Source organism: Streptopelia decaocto (genome assembly GCF_964273445.1).
Source record: "Streptopelia decaocto genome assembly, chromosome: 14".
In the NCBI taxonomy this organism is placed as follows: domain Eukaryota; kingdom Metazoa; phylum Chordata; class Aves; order Columbiformes; family Columbidae; genus Streptopelia; species Streptopelia decaocto.
The window spans coordinates 9500849-9518268 of record NC_138669.1 but is presented as its reverse complement, the minus strand read 5'-3'; the positions used below and the strand labels follow the sequence as shown (position 1 = coordinate 9518268).

Sequence of the window (17420 nt, the reverse complement as noted above, 5' to 3'; positions counted from 1 at the left end):
TCAACTGAGGCAAACTCCTCCATTTTCCTGACTTCCTCTGGGGCCTCAGCAGGATGGGGCTCCTCAGGACAGTCTCCGGCAGAGTAGACAAAGGCGGCATTCAGTAACTCTCGCTTCTCTGTATCTTCTGTCACCAGGGCACCCACCTCGTTCATCAGTGGGCCTACATTGCCTCTGCTGTTATTTTTATCTGCCACATATTGGAAAAAGCTCTTTCTGTTGTCCTTGACCACTCTCACCAGGTTTAATTCTAAGGAGGCCTTAGCTTTCCTAGGTGCCTCCCTACACCCTCTGACAACAGCCTTATATTCTCCCCAAGTGGCCAGCCTCTCCTTCCATGATCTATAAACTCTTTCTAGCTAGTTAATTTTGGTTGTAATTAATTTTAAATCTTATTAGGCATCTTTACCAAAGCTTAACATAGTATGGAAGAAATGCTATTCTGTTGTGATCTTAATCAGAAACTCTTGGTATAAATAGATACCAATAATCACAGCTATTACAACATTTATAAGGCAGTGAGACAATTATTTTGAATCAAACAAAAACTATTTGAAAATGTGTTTAAATCTTACCTTACATTTACTTAATCCATAAATCTTTCCCATTACATCTTTGATTTCCAAGATAGAATCAAAATATAAAAAAATTTTCTCTCCTTCTTGAGTACCCACATTCATTGGGCTTTTTAGATCTATTGTTAATAATTTCTTCGAATCTTTTTCTGTGCAAAACCAAAATGTGAAGAGTAGTTTCATTACAATTTAACAACACCTCATATAATGCTTGTTAATATATGAAACTTATTTGTATTCTTCAGTTCAGCTATTAAGATGTTTATTTTATTTAACTCACTGTAACCTACAATAAATTTTATTAGTGAAACAATTCAAGATTCCATCTTTTAGAAATACTACTTCTGCCTATTAGCCTGTAGAATTTCCTTTGAAGTTTCTTTACTATAGATGCAAATCATAGATATTTATGAAACTATTCAAACTAGTTTAATAGGAACATTATTAAATGTCATTGTCTTATGCCATATTTTGCACTGAAGGAACTATAAGACATTATTTTGAAATTATTTTAATAAAATCACACCTGCATGCCTAAAATGCAAATGTGACTGCAGGACAATTTTAGTCCTGATAAAAACAGTACCTACAATACTTTAAGTAGGAATTTTGCTTTGCTGAGAACTGAGTCAGCACTTTAAGATTAATCAATTTGAAAATCCAAGTTAGTGTGTAACAAAAGGTCACATTTTTGAGTGCCAATACCTTCAAGGCTGTACAACTCTACCTCTTCTTCTGGTATAATGACTGTTTCCCACTGATGATCCTTATATGAAAAAATACAGATTTTTTTAAAAAATAGAAAAGCATCATACTTCAATTAAATGAAGTGATTTTCACCTTTTAAATCCCCTCTTACAAGGAGTGACAAGGGACATATGCTTCATTTATAACAACAAAGGATATTTCAGAAGAGCTTTGGTAGAGAGATTAATCTGAACAACTGAGACTCATCTACAAGAATCATAACTGGAATTTTGTAAATGGCTTCTTGTTGACCTGTGCCTATGCTAAACTGCTCACAAACAGTATTAGAAAGTTGTTACATTGAAATGATTTGATCTAAATATGTACGGCAAATCTCGATTACAATTTTTCCCCCTTCACACTATAGATGGACATATAACTTCCACAGATACACTTGAAAATTGTATCTACTCCCTCAGGACAATTTGGTATGACAGACAAAAATTAGCTTACTGCATCCTCTGCTGCCACATAGAAAGATATGCTTCTGCTACCAACATTGAAATCAATCCAAAATTCTTCAAGATTTTCATCCAATGGTATCTGTAGCTAAAAAAAAAAAAAAGAAGAACTGAAAGCAACGATTTATTCCATCTACCAGGCTTTGTGTTACAGTCTGACAAACTTAGAAATACATGCACAGCTGTATACTCATGAAAAAAGAAAATTTCTTACTTCATCCTTATTTTTTTCTTAACCAGAAGGCAAAGAAATTCTTCAGCTGCATGAATGAAAATGTGTGGATATATCATTAATCCTGTAACTTACCTCATATTTATCAAGAGCTGCTGATAAACACGGATATGTAAAAACCCTGTAATGAAAGAATATTTTGTCAAGTATCCTAAATTGAATTTTGCGAATCTGAACACAGCAACTGGATTGTGTTTGCAGCACAAAACTTGTTTCCTTTGGAGACAAAGGGATCACAGCAATCAACAGAGCAGTCACTTGACTACACTTCTTCCCAAAGCAGATAACATGAAATTTCAGATATCCTCACAATTAAAGCAGTGGACCTAGACCTCTTGTTACTACGCTCCACACTTCTAGCTTATATGCTGATATTTTAAGAATGATATTCAAACTGAATATACACCTGACATAGACACATCAGACAATCTTTTCGCTGTCATGATGTAGAAAAGTAACACGCAGAGCATGTGACCATATTGATAAGAAAAAAGCTCTTATTTTCTCTTCTTTTTTGTGCCCCATTTCTCTAGTAGATATTCTCATTGATCATTATCTCAATGTAAATATCCTAAATGAATAAATAAAGGAATACATTCCAACAGATTACTGGCTGTTGTTAGGTGGTGTTCATTGAACTAATGAGAATCTCAGGATTTTGCAACAGCGCTAAATAGAACATAAAAACTAGTTCCTTATAAACATTTATTAAGGAAAGTGTAGCACATGCTTTATATTGTTCAAGAATCTTTTCAAATGAATGTTCTTTATTTAGTGAACAGATTCTTCAAGCTGTTATGTGATAACCTGAAACATACATTCTGTTTGTCTTTTTTCCAAATATGGGAATTACATGAAATTAACATCTTGATGAAGACAACAGTATGGGTGATAGTGTGCCAAAAGATGTCATTCCATTTCTTTACTATTTAAAAAAAATATCTTAACTCTGGTGTGGTGTAAAGTCAAGGAACTACTAAATTTCAGTCTTATTTGCTTGTGTTATTTTAATTCAGAGCTTCCCCTAAACAGTTTTTGTGATACCAAGGTTAATCCCAGTGAACAGCCATAAAATCCAAAGAGGAAAATAATATTAGCTTTAAAAAAAAAAAAAAAGAAAAGAAAAGTTTTACCTTCTTTTGTATCCAAGCATTCCATTCACCTGGTTAAGAAATTTTCTGCAATCCTATTAAAACATAGAAATTTCTTAAAGAATTGTAAACCAAAAGTTTACCTCCCTGGAAATACTTTTTAACACACAACTTACTGTTTCAAACTCAGAGTCTTTAATTTCCTTAAATGCATTGGACACAAACTCCATGGAAAACCACTGGCATGCCAGTTCTTGTCTCTGTTTCTCTGATATCATTCTGCATAAAGCTTCCGTAATGGCTACTTGCAGGTCATAGTCTACAGCACAAGACATTTTCATGAACAGTAGTTTTAAAGATACTACTGATGTGACAAAAAAAATTATTACGTAGGAAACTGGTATAAGCGGTGCTGTGTGTTTCATATTATTTATCACATTATATCCAAATACAAAACCCATAAAGTACACATAAAGAACTAAGGATGACTAAACAGCTTATGTTTCAAAATGAAATTTCAACCAAACTTTCAAGGAATGTCAAAGCAACACTTGGCACACAAGCAAGAGATAAGAAGTTTACAACTTTCACCAGTCTGAACTGAGAGAAGTTATAGCACTACTAACTGTGGCTAGCAGTTCACTGTCCTCAAAGACTGACTTCTTTATGAGCTTTTGCTATTTTAAAACATATTCTAGAGAAGAAAAGGACTGAAAACTTCAAGAAGTGAGCTACACACTGCAGACATCTGCAACATTCCAGTTTGCAGATTGCTTTCACACAGTATTTATATTTTTCAGAGAACTGTAATCGCAAGATTCTGCAGCTTCTAAATGTCTTATCTGGATTTTTAACGGGTCTGCATGTAATTTTTAAGAAGCTCCACACTAAATTGTTTATTAAGTCACATGCTCACCTCCAGCATCCAAAATTCTCCTCCCCATGTCACTCCTGCCAAGCAAAGCAACATTTCATCAAAATATAACAGCAACACAAAGCATAGACGTTTCTTAAATTACAAGTTTTTAATGTGTGAGATGAAACCCTGCTAGCACTAAACTATTAAGACTCCAAAGGGTTAAGTCTGTTATGCTAAGGACAGATATCTGAAAGTACTACTGGGGAAGTGAATCACCAGATATATATAATTTTTATTCTATTAATTTCTTGAAATGCTGTAAAAAAAATTCCCAACGTGAACAGCTTGTACTTCAGTGACTGATTCACTGTGCTTTACAGACATAATTAAGAGTTTAATTATTTTAAGACAACTGGGATGAGAAGCCACCTAACCCAGATTGGGAAAGAGGTACATTTAGGCTCATAGTGGAGAATAACACACGAGAATACATGCCCACAGCCACTACCGCTGGCAACACAATAGCGAATGCAAAAATTAAAGAGGGAGCAATCTGCATGCATTGTAAACAGCCCTGGTAAAAACTGTCTTCCCAGCTATGCAAAAATTATACTAAAGATTATTTACATGACAAGAGACATTTCCTTTGTAGAAAATAGCTTTTTCCGGGCATCTCGAGGTGTGTTTTCAAGCATTAAATTAAGTTTTCTTACTACCTAAGAAGAGTGGAAAAAAGGGAGTAAGACTAAATATAAAATAAGTTGTTTAAGTTATTCTTCTTTTGGCCCCTTGTAATACATTTTACATCACTGACAAAATTAGTATGCTTAAATAATTCCAAAACAAGAAAAGACAATGAGTTCTAATCTGGCCTTAAATGATATTTCTTAAAATAACTACGTCAATTTCAATAAATTACATTAGCTTTAATGTGAACATCAGTTCTTAAAGGGTTATGTGTCTTATTTGCAGATTTAAATATACTTTAAAAGCTTTCAAAGCTAGAGCTCTGTTGCAGTTCATTGCTGAGCTAGTCTGCTTTAGATCTGCATTAAGAGCAAATTTAAGGGCTGCAGCCTTTACAAAAGATTTTTTGTAACTTTTCCTTTTTTTTTAGAAAGGAAAAAAAAAAACCTGACAACCTGAGATCACTAGAATAAATATGAGAAATTTGCAGTATACTAGAAGGTATACACATTTCCTGCAAGTATCTAAAGAATTTACAACCAACGGTCTTAATCCAATTTATAGCAGTTGTAATAGAACATATTATTCCCTACGCTTCTATACAGCTTTCTCACCAAAAATTATAGGTCAGTAATCTGAAAAACAAACATAAAAAACCCCAAACAACCCCACCATATTAACAACAAACATTCCCAGAGAAACATTAAATCATCCTTCTGATACTAGAACACTACAATATTCTCTGTTCTTGTAGCATCTGCACAATAATGTTACTATCTTCACAAAGTCTATTAAAACACTAACCAGAAAACTGTTACTTAGAAAGAAGCATGTTTACCTCCTGCTGAACATAAATACTAATTCTCACATCAGTGATAAGGGTACATGTTCTCAGAACAAAGTTTTCTAGTGTTTGCATTTTACCTAATGAACAAGAAAAAAAGAATTTAAAGAGTTTCTAGAGTACCCTGTCATCAGCATTTGGAAAAACATTCATTTTCACTTGGAAAGAAAACACAGGATGCCTCCCTTTCCACATAGGAAATATTTAACAACTAACACCTTAAGCTTCGTGGTTAAATGCAAGACAGAATAGTTACTTCAGTTTCTAGTAAATATGGTGTTTTATGACGTTTCCATTCCTGTGCATCACTGCAGAAGTCCCCTGGCATGAGATCATTATTTTTAAGATGTAATTGGATCAATTCTATAACTTAGTTTCCCGACATATAATTCAGACCCTGGAATTTTATCTTCCCAGGAACAAGAAAATGTATCGCTCATTTTGATCATGGCAGTGTAATGGTCCGTAGTGAATTTCTCCCTAATGCTATACTGAAAAGTAAGAGTAGCGTGATATTCGTGACAAGGTCAATAAATAAGTAATGTGCTATGCTGAGCTATGACAGTGGTTTAGAAACAACACACTTTTTAGGAAAAACCTTGGTTCAGCTGCCATTTCTGAAAAGGCTATTCTGCTTTTTTACTACTGACATCAGCAAGTTACAAGGAAATCTGTCAGTGGGGAAACCTCAAATTATACAATCAAAGTTACAGTTGACACTCAAGCCTTTTTCACATGAATGCGAAATGCAGCCATTTGTGTGCAGAACAGCCCTCTTGAGGATAAAACCCTTTTCTGAAGGGTTCTGAAGCATGTAGATCTGGTGGCACATTAACATTAGATCAAGAAACTTTGTATCGCCCTCATTACATGTTCTCAGAACTACATCGCCTCAAGATGGTTCCACAAGTACTAAGAGTCATTTTAATACTTCAGCATCTCTCCGAACACTTGAACTATCGTATTTAGCATATGCTTTATTTAAGCTCACCTTCTGGTCCGCTATCACATACAGCCTAAAATAAAATCCAAAAGAAAACACATAATTTTGATACTAAATGTTACAACATAAAAATCAAGTAAAATGTACCTAAAGCAAGTAATCAAAATACATTCAGCATTTTAAAATTATTTCATCCTTCATGCAGAACATAAGAGTTTATTCTAATATCAAGTGTGGTTTTATAAAATTATATTTCAGTTAAATTTATGGAAAATATTTCCCCAATGACAACAAATTTGATTAACAGAAAACTTACATATCTTATAAAGTTGGGGTCCTGGGATTAGCATACCAAAAATTTATGTAAGCAAAATTAGAACAAGATGAGATTTTTTTTGTTCATTGAACACTTACATTGTCTTTTCTAAAAAATTTCATTTCATGAACAGAAAACAAGTATGAATACTGGCAAACTATTTATCTAAAAACCTAATAATCTATTTCAGAAATCATTGTAACATTCATTTTATAAGGTTATTAAATAGAAACATATTTTAAAGTTTGTGTGTTGCTAAACTAGTAATAATTATTTTCACAAATACACACTGGATTTTTAATGGGTCTAGACCCATTAAAAACTAATTGTGTTGCTAGACTAGTAATAATTATTTTCACAAATACACACTATGTATTTTATTATCAGTATATTTTACCAGCAACAAGTTGAAGAAATCTTCAGCCAGACTTGTAAGCATTTCATTCTTTCCACTTCCTCCAAGGACCAAAATTCCTTTCACCTTCTCAAACCAACTAACCATGTAAAGGGAAAATAAATCTATTTTAATAGCATGAAAAAGGACTATAGTTTGTGCTATACTTAAGTAAAAATATACAAAGAGTGGTCCAGCAATGACCTCAGCCAGCTCCCTCAGCACCCGTGGGTGCATCCCATCTGGACCCATGGATTTATGGATGTCCAGATGGCCTAACTGCTCCCTAACTCAGTCCTCATCAACCGAGACAAACTCCTCCATTTTCCTGACTTCCTCTGGGGCCTCAGCCGGATGGGGCTCCTCAGGACAGTCTCCGGCAGAGTAGACAAAGAAGGCATTCAGTAACTCTCCCTTCTCTGTATCTTCTGTCACCAGGGCACCCACCTCGTTCATCAGTGGGCCTACATTGCCTCTGCTGTTATTTTTATCTGCCACATATTGGAAAAAGCTCTTTCTGTTGTCCTTGACCCCTCTTGCCAGGTTTAATTCTTAGGAGGCCTTAGCTTTCCTAGTTGCCTCCCTACACGCTCTGACAACAGCCTTATATTCTTCCCAAGTGGCCAGCCCCTCCTTCCATGATCTATAAACTCTCCTCTTCCACTTAAGCTTACCCAGGAGCTCCCTGTTTAACCACGCAGGTCTTCTGGCTCCCTCCTTTGACTTCCTACGTGTCGGGATGCTCTGATCTTGTGCCGGGCAGCAGCAGTCCCTGAACACTACCCAGCTATCCTGGGCTCCTTTACCTTCAAGCAGCCTTGCCCATGGGATTTCCCCCAGCAATTGCTTGAAAAGGCCAAAGTTTGCCCTGCTGATGTCCATGGTTGCAATTCTACTTGCTATTCTGTTCCTGCCACACGAGATCCTGAACTCCACCATCTCATGGTCGCTGCAACCAAGGCAGCCCTCAACCTTTACCGCTTCAACCAGACCCTCCTTGTTAGTGAGGATGAGGTCCAGCAGTGCACCTCTTCTAGTCGGCTCCTCCACCCTCTGTATCAGAAAGTTATTGTCAAGGCACTGGAGGAACCTCCTAAACTGTGGCTGGCTGGCCAAGTAGTCCTTCCAGCAAACATCATGGAAGTTAAAATCCCCCACAACAACCAGTGCCTGTGACTGCAAGGCTGCTCTCAGCTGTCTGTAGAAGGCCTCATCAACTTCTTCACCCTGATCTGGTAGCCTATAATAGACATCCACAACAGTATCTCCCCTGCCAGCCTGCCCCTTAATTCTCACCCACAGACTCTCAACTTGCCCCTCATCCGTGCCTGGAGAATACTCAATACATTGTACTTGCTCTCTCACGTAAAGAGCAACTCCACCACCATGCCTGGCTGGCCTGTCTTTCCTGGAAAGGACATAGCCACCCATGACCACATTCCAGTCGTGTGTGCTGTCCCACCATGTCTCCATAATTGCCACCAGGTCATAATCTCCTGCCCGAACACAGGTTTCTAACTCCTCCTGCTTATTTCCCATGCTATGCGCATTGGTGTACAGGCATCTCAGAGAACAAGCCGAGCACACCGATTTTACCCCAGGTGTATGGGAGGCCTCCCAGCCTTCATCAACTCTAGAGTGCTGCCCCACTGATGCAAGCCCAGCTACAAGCCCATCCCCCTTTGAGTTACAAAGATTAAAACAAGAGTGGCAAAGTTACCAGTCTGCTGAGCATACTTTAGCCCCAGCCTGAAATTCTTCACTCGTACTGAACAAATGGAGGCAATTTCAAACTAATCTAAGTAATTTCTGCAGCTGACTTTCTAACACAAAAATTAGGGACCTACTTTTCAACTGCCATCTCAGATAAAAGAGCTGTTCAAAGAACAGGTACAATGTTGCTGTTTTGACTATGAACAAAAAGTAATTTAATTGCACCAGCAAATTCCAATTCCTGAATCAAAGGCAGTATAGCAAGCTCACATCAAGAGACATCATATTGTTATAATTGCTGTAAGTCTATTTAAATTAATTACATATTGCATAATTTGCAAAACCTTGTCCAAGAACATTTAAATCTGAATGATGTTTGTTCAAAAGTTGTAAGAAATTCCTAATTGAGAAACAATTGAGGAACAAAGTGAACACTAAGCTGTTTAGCACTGAAGCATTACTTATGCATGCTTTATTAGTTTTTAATTTTTTTTTTCAGAAGTTCACATATGCTTTATAGTTTTACTTATCTTTTCAATAAGACCGTATTTCATCATTGCTGGGAGCCCATCTTCTCCTCCTATGCTGACTTTTTTCCCATATTTCTGAATAGAATTTAGTAAAGTAGAAATGCTTTTGACTTCACGTTTGTCAAATTCCTGAAATTGAAATTGTAACACAAGCATTAGTTCCAGAAGAACCTGTATTCAATTAACCAGATGCCTTTTTGTTCTCGAAAGCCACTTAATTGCAGCTTCAAGTAGAGATTTCATTCTTAAACTTCATTTTAGTTTTTCAGATCAACTGCTGCTATTAACCAAGCCAAATGGAAAAACCCCAACTTTTTCAGACTATTACAATGACAGTAAAGATGATTCTGACATAATGATTACCTTACCCGACTCAGAAGCTTGTCTAATTTGTTGACAGACTGTTTGCTGCATTTGTGAGAGACATTTTCACAGTCTTCTGTTGCCAGAAACTGTTCTAACAATTGGAAATCCTTTTTTTTTGCAACTTCATCAATTAACTTTTCAAACTGTTGACAAGAAAATAGAGCAACTGTATTACTGTGTGCAACACCGATAGTTATTTAAGAATTAACATAGATTTTACACAATCATCTGTTACATTCTAAGCAAATATTCTGAATCACAAAATCATTAAATGTAAAACCTGAAGTACAGAACACCACATCTAATACATTAATCATGCAAATACTTATTCACTGCATTTTAAATGATTTGCTAGGTTTCCTTAGCTGTTTTTTCTTTCCTCATATTAGAAATAAATGCTTACATAACTGCTTATTGCCTTAATATCCCTCCTTCAGTACATTTAATATTTTGCATTTCTTAGTTATCCATTTTAAAAGATATTAACATATTGGGTGACTATTGCCTTCCTCAATTGTTTTGCTACTTTATTCTTTCTAGATCAGTTATAACCAGATTTCAACATTTTGATCTTAAGTATTACCCCAATGATACAATGCACGATTTATTTTCATCAATAACAATTCCTCTTGCTTGCTATCCAGTTACTTAGTACTAACCTATGCCAAAGGAAAATTTCTTCCTATCACATTCTTTGCCAAGCTGCAAACTTCAGCAGAATCTTTAAGCTAGTAATTAAAACAATCAATACTGATACTCTGGTTTAAAAACACATACCTGCATCTCATTCCTGGCTGCCATTTTTGCAATTCATCTATTCAGCTGCATAAGAACAAAACAATCATCACTTGACCAAAACACAATTCACTGACATAGGCTTCAAACAGGTTTTGCAAACATGTCACTAATTACTCAACATACAAGTTCCAAAGTTTGTTGTATAAATACTATTTAAGAAATTAAACTAACTGGGAATATAATACAACTTCCCTAAATGGATAAACAATTGTTTAAATTAGGAGTGGAAGAAATTATCGTGTTTGGCAATGGAGGAACAGCAAGTCCTGCAGTGGCCTCCCAGTGTTTCTCACCAAGAGCACGAAGATGGCCAGTTATATGGTCAACATTGGGTTATTCAAAATAGGTAAACAATAGAATCATAGAATAGTTTGGGTTGGAAGGGACTTTTAAAGGAATAGTAGAACTCCAGAAGAGCCTTTTTATAAAAAGGCAGATTAAATTGTTCAAAAAGAATGTGATAAACATGCAGGGGGAAAAGCCATCTTAATGATACATACAGTGATGGGCTGAGATTAGTAGTAGCCCCCAAAAGCAAGATCTCAAAATTTATTGTTTTCTGAAAACATTGCCTTAATACTCAAGAGCAGATGCAAGTATTTTTCTTTGAGAGTTCACATGGAAACAAACAGCAAACTTTTGCATGCTTGGCATAAATCAATCTACATCAACCCATCCACCATGTGCAGTTTCCGCCTCCCTACCCCAGAAATTACCTAGAATTAAACAAAGCAAAGGGAAATTATGATTGAAAATAGGGAACGACTGCTGTAGAACAAGCAACCGGCAACACACGAGTCATCTCTGTACTCCTAAATAATATAGATATAACAAATACAATACAGGGTGTGGGTGGGTTTTGGTTGGTTTGTTGTCCATCGTCCCCCCCCGCCCCAATACAAGGACACAACAGCCTAATTTGAAGTCTTCACTATCACCTCACAGGTCTCTGGTCTCCTGCCTGGCCAGACAAGCCAAAGAAAATATAAACCCCTTCCAGCTGCCTCTTATTGATAAGCGACTGAGAACTCTGCTCTCCAAACACACGGAACCACTGTCATTTCCCCCAATAACTTTGTTACTGACAAGAAAAGCGGGATGCGCTTGGCCGAGACAGCACCACACCGCCACGCAGCAGAGAAGCCCCACAATATGGCGTCCCTCACCTCACCGCCGGGGCAGGAATGAGCGCCAGTTCCCGCCGGCCAATCACTCCCAGCGCCGGCAGCTTCTAGCCAATCACTGCCCGCCAGGGCGTCACGCGGGCCAATGAGTTTGCCGGCGCCGCTAGCTCCCGCCCCGGCTCGTCCGTCGTGCTGGCGCGCACGGAGCCGTTCCCGAGTGTTTCTCCAGCGGGAACCGCTGCGGTCGGGACGTAAGAACAGGAGGAGAAGCACAAATTTTAGTGCATAGTGTATACGAGTTACTGGGCGTAAGTTTGCTAAACCAGTGTAATTCATTTCTATGCTTAATTCAGAAACAGTTTTGCTACCAGCAAGTGCCCAAGTAGGTAGAACAGATAAAGAAACTTGGATACAAACCCATTGTTGATAAAGGGCTTCTGCAGACGTTTGTGATCTTTATATACAGGGGGAACTGGGTAATGTGTTTAAATGAAATCCCACAGTTCCCAAGTGGGGTTTCCCCCACTGTGTATCTATCACCTGTATCACACATACAGGTGATAATATTTATCATGAATCTCACATATTCCAGTGGAGTATCAGGAAGCATCTCTGTTCATACCCAGAATAAACAGCAATAGTGGAGCATCTAGAAGAGTCACCTTTCACAGCAGATACACCTGCAGCAATTGTAAATAACCCCGATGACCTAAAATAAGAAAGAAAACAAGTCAATACTACAAAAGGAAAAGCTGTGCAGAAAGTATTTAAAATACCACCAGATGTCACTATAATTCAAGAAAATGACAAGCGGTATGAGAACTGGAGTTATTTCTACCGAGGAGCTGATGCCAAAGGAGCGAGTAGCGCCGAGCGTTTTGTGGGAGGCACGTTCAGCTGCCGGACTCAGCACAGGACCAGCTGCTGTCACGGCCGTTCATCAGAAGGCGGTGGGTGATCTGAAGCAGATCTGCACAAGTGCAGCTTTACTGAGAAACTACTAGGGACAAAACTTGGTGTGAGGAACTTGAAGCGTTAGAAGTTTTGTATAAAAACTGAATTCTGCTTTCATTGTATGACGCAGAAGTAATAAAAGCTAATTTGCATTTGATGCGTTCCCTTACCAGTCACATTAGCATACATGGAGGCTTACACTATCCGCAGATTTTCAAATCTTGTAAAGAAAACAGCCTTATTTTATAGCAAAAGAAAAGTGAGCCATAAAATACGGGAGAAGTGAATCCTTTCCTTCCTGCAGTTGGTACACTACAGTGACTGGGAGGCTACTGTGTATTCAATTCTCATTCTTTAATGTCTATTTTGTTTGGTTTAGCAGAAGGGAGGTCAACAGAAAGCAGAATTTTCCTCAAGTTATGCATAAACAGTCTGGAAAAAGCAGTGAATTTTTTTTGGCCACACATATGGCTACTACACTGAACAAATTTAGAGTAAATGGAAGCAAAACTGTCTTTAAGGTAGAGTAGCACTATGCACAGGGAACCCTTTCTTCACTACAGTAGCAGAAATACTTACCTTCATTTCAGGTGCTGGAAAACACTGTGCTGGTCAATATAACCAGTCTTTGGCACAGCTGCAGTTGTATGTAGAACTGAGAAGGGTCAGAAGCATTGATGCCAACAGTTTTAATATCAAGTGTCAGCTGAAATAGTTGCAGATCTGAGATCACAAGGAGAGAGCCAAATCAGGACAAAAGTCAGTACTAACATTAGACTCATGTTGACAAATGACTAATCATCTAGACTTGCTGTTCTGTGTCTTTACCCGGCAATGTTGTAAAGTACGTATAACATTGTATTGAGCACTGCTGATACACTAAATTAAGTGTAGTTAAAATTGACTGTTAGCATGTTACTAATACTACAAACTGGAATTTAATTTTTCTTTTTAAGATAAATAAAAAAAAAAAGAGATGAATTTGAAATGAAATGTAAAAATAAAACCAGTATTAGAAATAAAACTAACTACCTGTACAATAGAGCTGATGGTTGGATGTTCAGAGCAAAAGCCAGTCCTGCTCTTAAATACCCTTACGCACCACGCCAAACACCCCCCTACTCTCTAGGCTAAAACCAATTCACATTGTTTTCAAGTGATTTGTTAAAATCAAAGACCACCGTCATTATCCTTTGCTGCTTTCCTGCTTAGTCTACACCATGTTTGCCATTTTTATTTCCAGGTGATACTTAATGCTCTATTTTAGTGGGTAAAGTTATGACAATTAAGGTGATACTGATAGTTCTTATTCACATCGGAAGTATAAGATATTGGAAAACTAAGAGTCATAAAGACATTATGATACCATGCTTTCTAAAAGCACTCTCATTAATGCATGTACATGCATATAAATATAATCTGTATACTTTGTAATAAAAAGTGACATTGACATTCTTAAACAATTTAGCATAATATAGACATTCCTATGTATTTAAACCATGATTTGCAATAATCATCTTTCCCCCAAGCAACTTTGACAATGCAGTGTTGAAGTTATTAACACCGATTAAAAAGTATCTGGTAAAATGTCTTTTTTAATTATGTCTTCTAGCAAAATGTCTAGCAGCAATCGAAACTGAAACAAATGGAAGAAAGAATAACACAACTGGGAGGCTCAGAAATTATCGTGTTAAGTCTGCCACAGCTTCTGAAAGTGCCGTTAGAAGAAAACCCCTTTCTCTTCCATGAAACCACATTAGAACCAAGTGGCAGTGTGCCCTTTGCCAGCATCACATCTTAATCCCGCAGGTGCTGCATTGCATACAACTCTGAGGTGAAATGACAGCACATTCCTAGTAAAAAAGTAGCCGCCTGGTGATTTTTACAGCTATATAGACTAACCACTGTATTTTTACCAAGTGCTCTTCATTTTTTAGCATCTCAACCCCACCTTTCCTGAGTGTGTTGCTCTATGACAACTCAGCACTGAGTTGCCTCATGACTTTTCTTAGCTGTTAACAGGTACACCATTGACAAAAACAACATGAAATTGTGAAAAGCTTTTATTACAATATTTTGTATTGCAATAGGCATAGTTTTATTATTGTTTTAAAAATTAATATAGCACTTTGTAATTGTACAACTTTCCGCTAAAACAAAATGACCTTTTGTCTAGCATAAGTTCTTTATTGATATACTGTGTAATATATTTCCTTCTGGACAAGACATTTAACCAGGAAAGACAACTCCTTTTCATTTACATGGACTCCATATGTTTTTTTAAAAAACACACTTGAAAGAGCCTTGAAATGGTAGATTACGAGACATTAATTTATTGTACGATTATAATAAATATAGGTTTTTAAAAGTGCAATATATGGCAATAACCCTTGTGAAGAATTCACTTCTACAAAATGCTCATTAGAAGGGAAGTGTTCAACACAGTGCAAAGCGCCAAGTCGTCCTGAGAATTGGTAAGGGTGATCATAAATTTACCTTCACAACAGATACGTATTACCACTACTTAATGGCATAATCCCTTTTTTGTCAACTAGAATCCTTTTCATGTTCACTACTGAATGTGACAGGAAAACATCAGTGCAAATTTCATCTTTCATGTGACAGGTGCCAGTAATCGTGAGAAAGTTTAACAGCTTAATCCAGAGATCCTCTCGGTTCTGTTACACGTCTCAAGTCACAGTCAGCAATGCCAGACAACTGGTTTACTAAGAGCTACTGTCAATTCTTCTCCAGCAGTGCAAGACAAGCAAAGAGGCAAAAGGCAAACTTGGAATACTACTTTAGTATTCAAGATTTTGCACATGCAAATACCCTGAGAGTCTGCAGAAGGAAGACAATACAGGCTGAGACATTAATTTCTCAGCTCTTTCTTGTGCCACAGTACACATGACACTAACCTTTAATGTGACAGCCCCAGCTGTATGTCATTTGTCCCTGCCTGCACTAACACTCAGATCTGACATTTGCTGGCACACCAGAGTCTCTCCCAGAAGATGGCAACGGCATCTTTCTGCCTGTAAGCCAAGTACTGCATTGGGCTCCAGCAACATTCATTGTAAACTGGTGTCAAATACCAGTCTCATAAGAGAGTTTTTAACGGTGTGCTGAGAAGTAATTCAGTGTTTTTGCCGATGGAAGAAAATGTCCCAAATTTCCCACACAAATATTAATGGAAATATTTAACATGGTTAGGGTCTTAATAATATATAAAAATAAATACAACTACTTCCCTTCAGTGTCTGCCATCCAAATTATGCATAAATGGAATAGTGCCCAGACTTGGTGAGATAAACAAAATTAGAACCAAAACCAGAAAAGCCACACTGCCCATTTAGAAAACAGACAGTAAAAAATGGTAAAATAGATCAGAGATCAGATAGAAATGTCCTAGAACAACCTAGAATATTACTAGCAACATTAAGTGTCTTTTTTCACTCTCCGATAGTCTGACAGCATCCCCTAAAACCATCCTGCACCAACTCACACACAAGAAGTCACCTGGGCTTCCAACAAATGTAACTCAATACACATTTTGGCCCTTTTTACTTTCTTGAGAGGTTTAGAACAGTTTGTACAGGTCATTGGCTACTTCCCTGCCCTGGAACACTTTGCCAGGTTTCAAAAAGGAGACTGTTGCCATAGGAGCAGAGAGCCATGCCAAGGAAGAGTGTCACCCAGGCTACAGACAGGCTGCTCTGCATCTACTTCCTTGCTCAGATGAAGTGGATCCAGCTCTCTTCACATTCTCTTGGCATCTTCAGGGGGTGAGTCCGGCAAGTAAGGCTGTAGTTTTTGCCTTTGTTGTTATCCCAATACTCCTGGCCGTTGACTTGGTACCTTGCTGCAAACTGGACTACAGAGCACAGCTGAAGGAGGAAAGGAGGCACAGGGAGAAAGAAAGTGAAAACATCAACCTGATCCTGCCCATTTTTCTCAGAAATGCTCCTGTGCCAATGAGCACAAACTTCATGGAGGCTTTTCCACTGGTTGAAGGTGTATCGCACAGATACCCGCTTCTCAAAAGCAACATTGCAAACGTGGATGGTGCCACTGAGCCCCAGATCTGAGCTGGTCACTCGTTCAAGACACACCTGCTGCTCCTGAAGTCGAGAGGAGAAATCCATACAGTCTGCAGGCTGCTGGAAGTCAGGGACCAAGCACTGCATGGTAAACTCCAAGTCTGAGCTGCTGTACCAGAGGTCTGAGTTTATGGAAAGCCTGGAAAGGACATGCAGGGGGATTGATGGATCCTCCCCAGTCTGGAAGACTTTCACTTCGGTGAGGTCCAAGCCCAAAGCATCAGCAAATCTCACCCTGTTCATGCGACTCTGGCATCCAGGAACTTGACACTGCACTGCTGCCCGCTTCCTTCTTTCGGGTGATGTAGGCAAAGATCTTGCTCGGCGGCGTATGATAGGCCGTAACGCTGGATCACAGCTGGAGGATGTGCTACTCTGAAGGTTATTTGGCTGGGGGCCCCCCTTGGCTGGGGAACTGCTCCGAAGAGCCACGCAGCTGCTGGTACGGGCTGCTGGGAGCTGCTGCTGCCCTTGTCGCGGTGCTTCTCCAGCCCGTAACATGTTCTGATAGAGATCAGAGAGGTAGCTGGGATTCCTCCGAGGACCACGTACCTCCATTCTTAACCGACGACAAAAAAATCAGCGTTAACAATGCAGGTAATAACGAGCGCTGCCTCTCTGAAGCACGTAACTTGGGAAATGCAGCCACAGACAGTGGATGCAGCAAGAATCAACTGGAACAACGC

The 17420-nt window shown here is 38.2% G+C and overlaps 2 protein-coding genes across 2 annotated transcripts in view; both read right to left on the bottom strand.

Annotated features, from left to right (window-relative positions):
* SYCP2 (synaptonemal complex protein 2) overlaps positions 1–10559 on the bottom strand; it is a gene marked incomplete at its 5' end in the record, with an annotated part of 29701 nt that extends 19142 nt beyond the window's left edge. The window contains 14 exons of the mRNA XM_082065781.1: positions 576–724; positions 1281–1341; positions 1776–1871; positions 2091–2136; positions 3149–3201; positions 3283–3425; positions 4023–4057; positions 4593–4681; positions 5491–5576; positions 6488–6512; positions 7153–7274; positions 9389–9521; positions 9761–9901; positions 10536–10559. Of these exons, the coding sequence (XP_081921907.1) occupies positions 576–724; positions 1281–1341; positions 1776–1871; positions 2091–2136; positions 3149–3201; positions 3283–3425; positions 4023–4057; positions 4593–4681; positions 5491–5576; positions 6488–6512; positions 7153–7274; positions 9389–9521; positions 9761–9901; positions 10536–10559 (1203 nt within the window). The remainder of the gene's footprint in view (positions 1–575; positions 725–1280; positions 1342–1775; positions 1872–2090; positions 2137–3148; positions 3202–3282; positions 3426–4022; positions 4058–4592; positions 4682–5490; positions 5577–6487; positions 6513–7152; positions 7275–9388; positions 9522–9760; positions 9902–10535) is intronic.
* A 4125-nt stretch (positions 10560–14684) lies between these two features.
* PPP1R3D (protein phosphatase 1 regulatory subunit 3D) lies at positions 14685–17302 on the bottom strand. The gene has a single exon (XM_082065601.1). It carries the CDS (start codon positions 17290–17292, stop codon positions 16369–16371), a length of 924 nt encoding a protein of 307 aa, XP_081921727.1. The 5' UTR covers positions 17293–17302; the 3' UTR covers positions 14685–16368.
* Between the last annotated feature and the right edge of the window lie 118 nt (positions 17303–17420).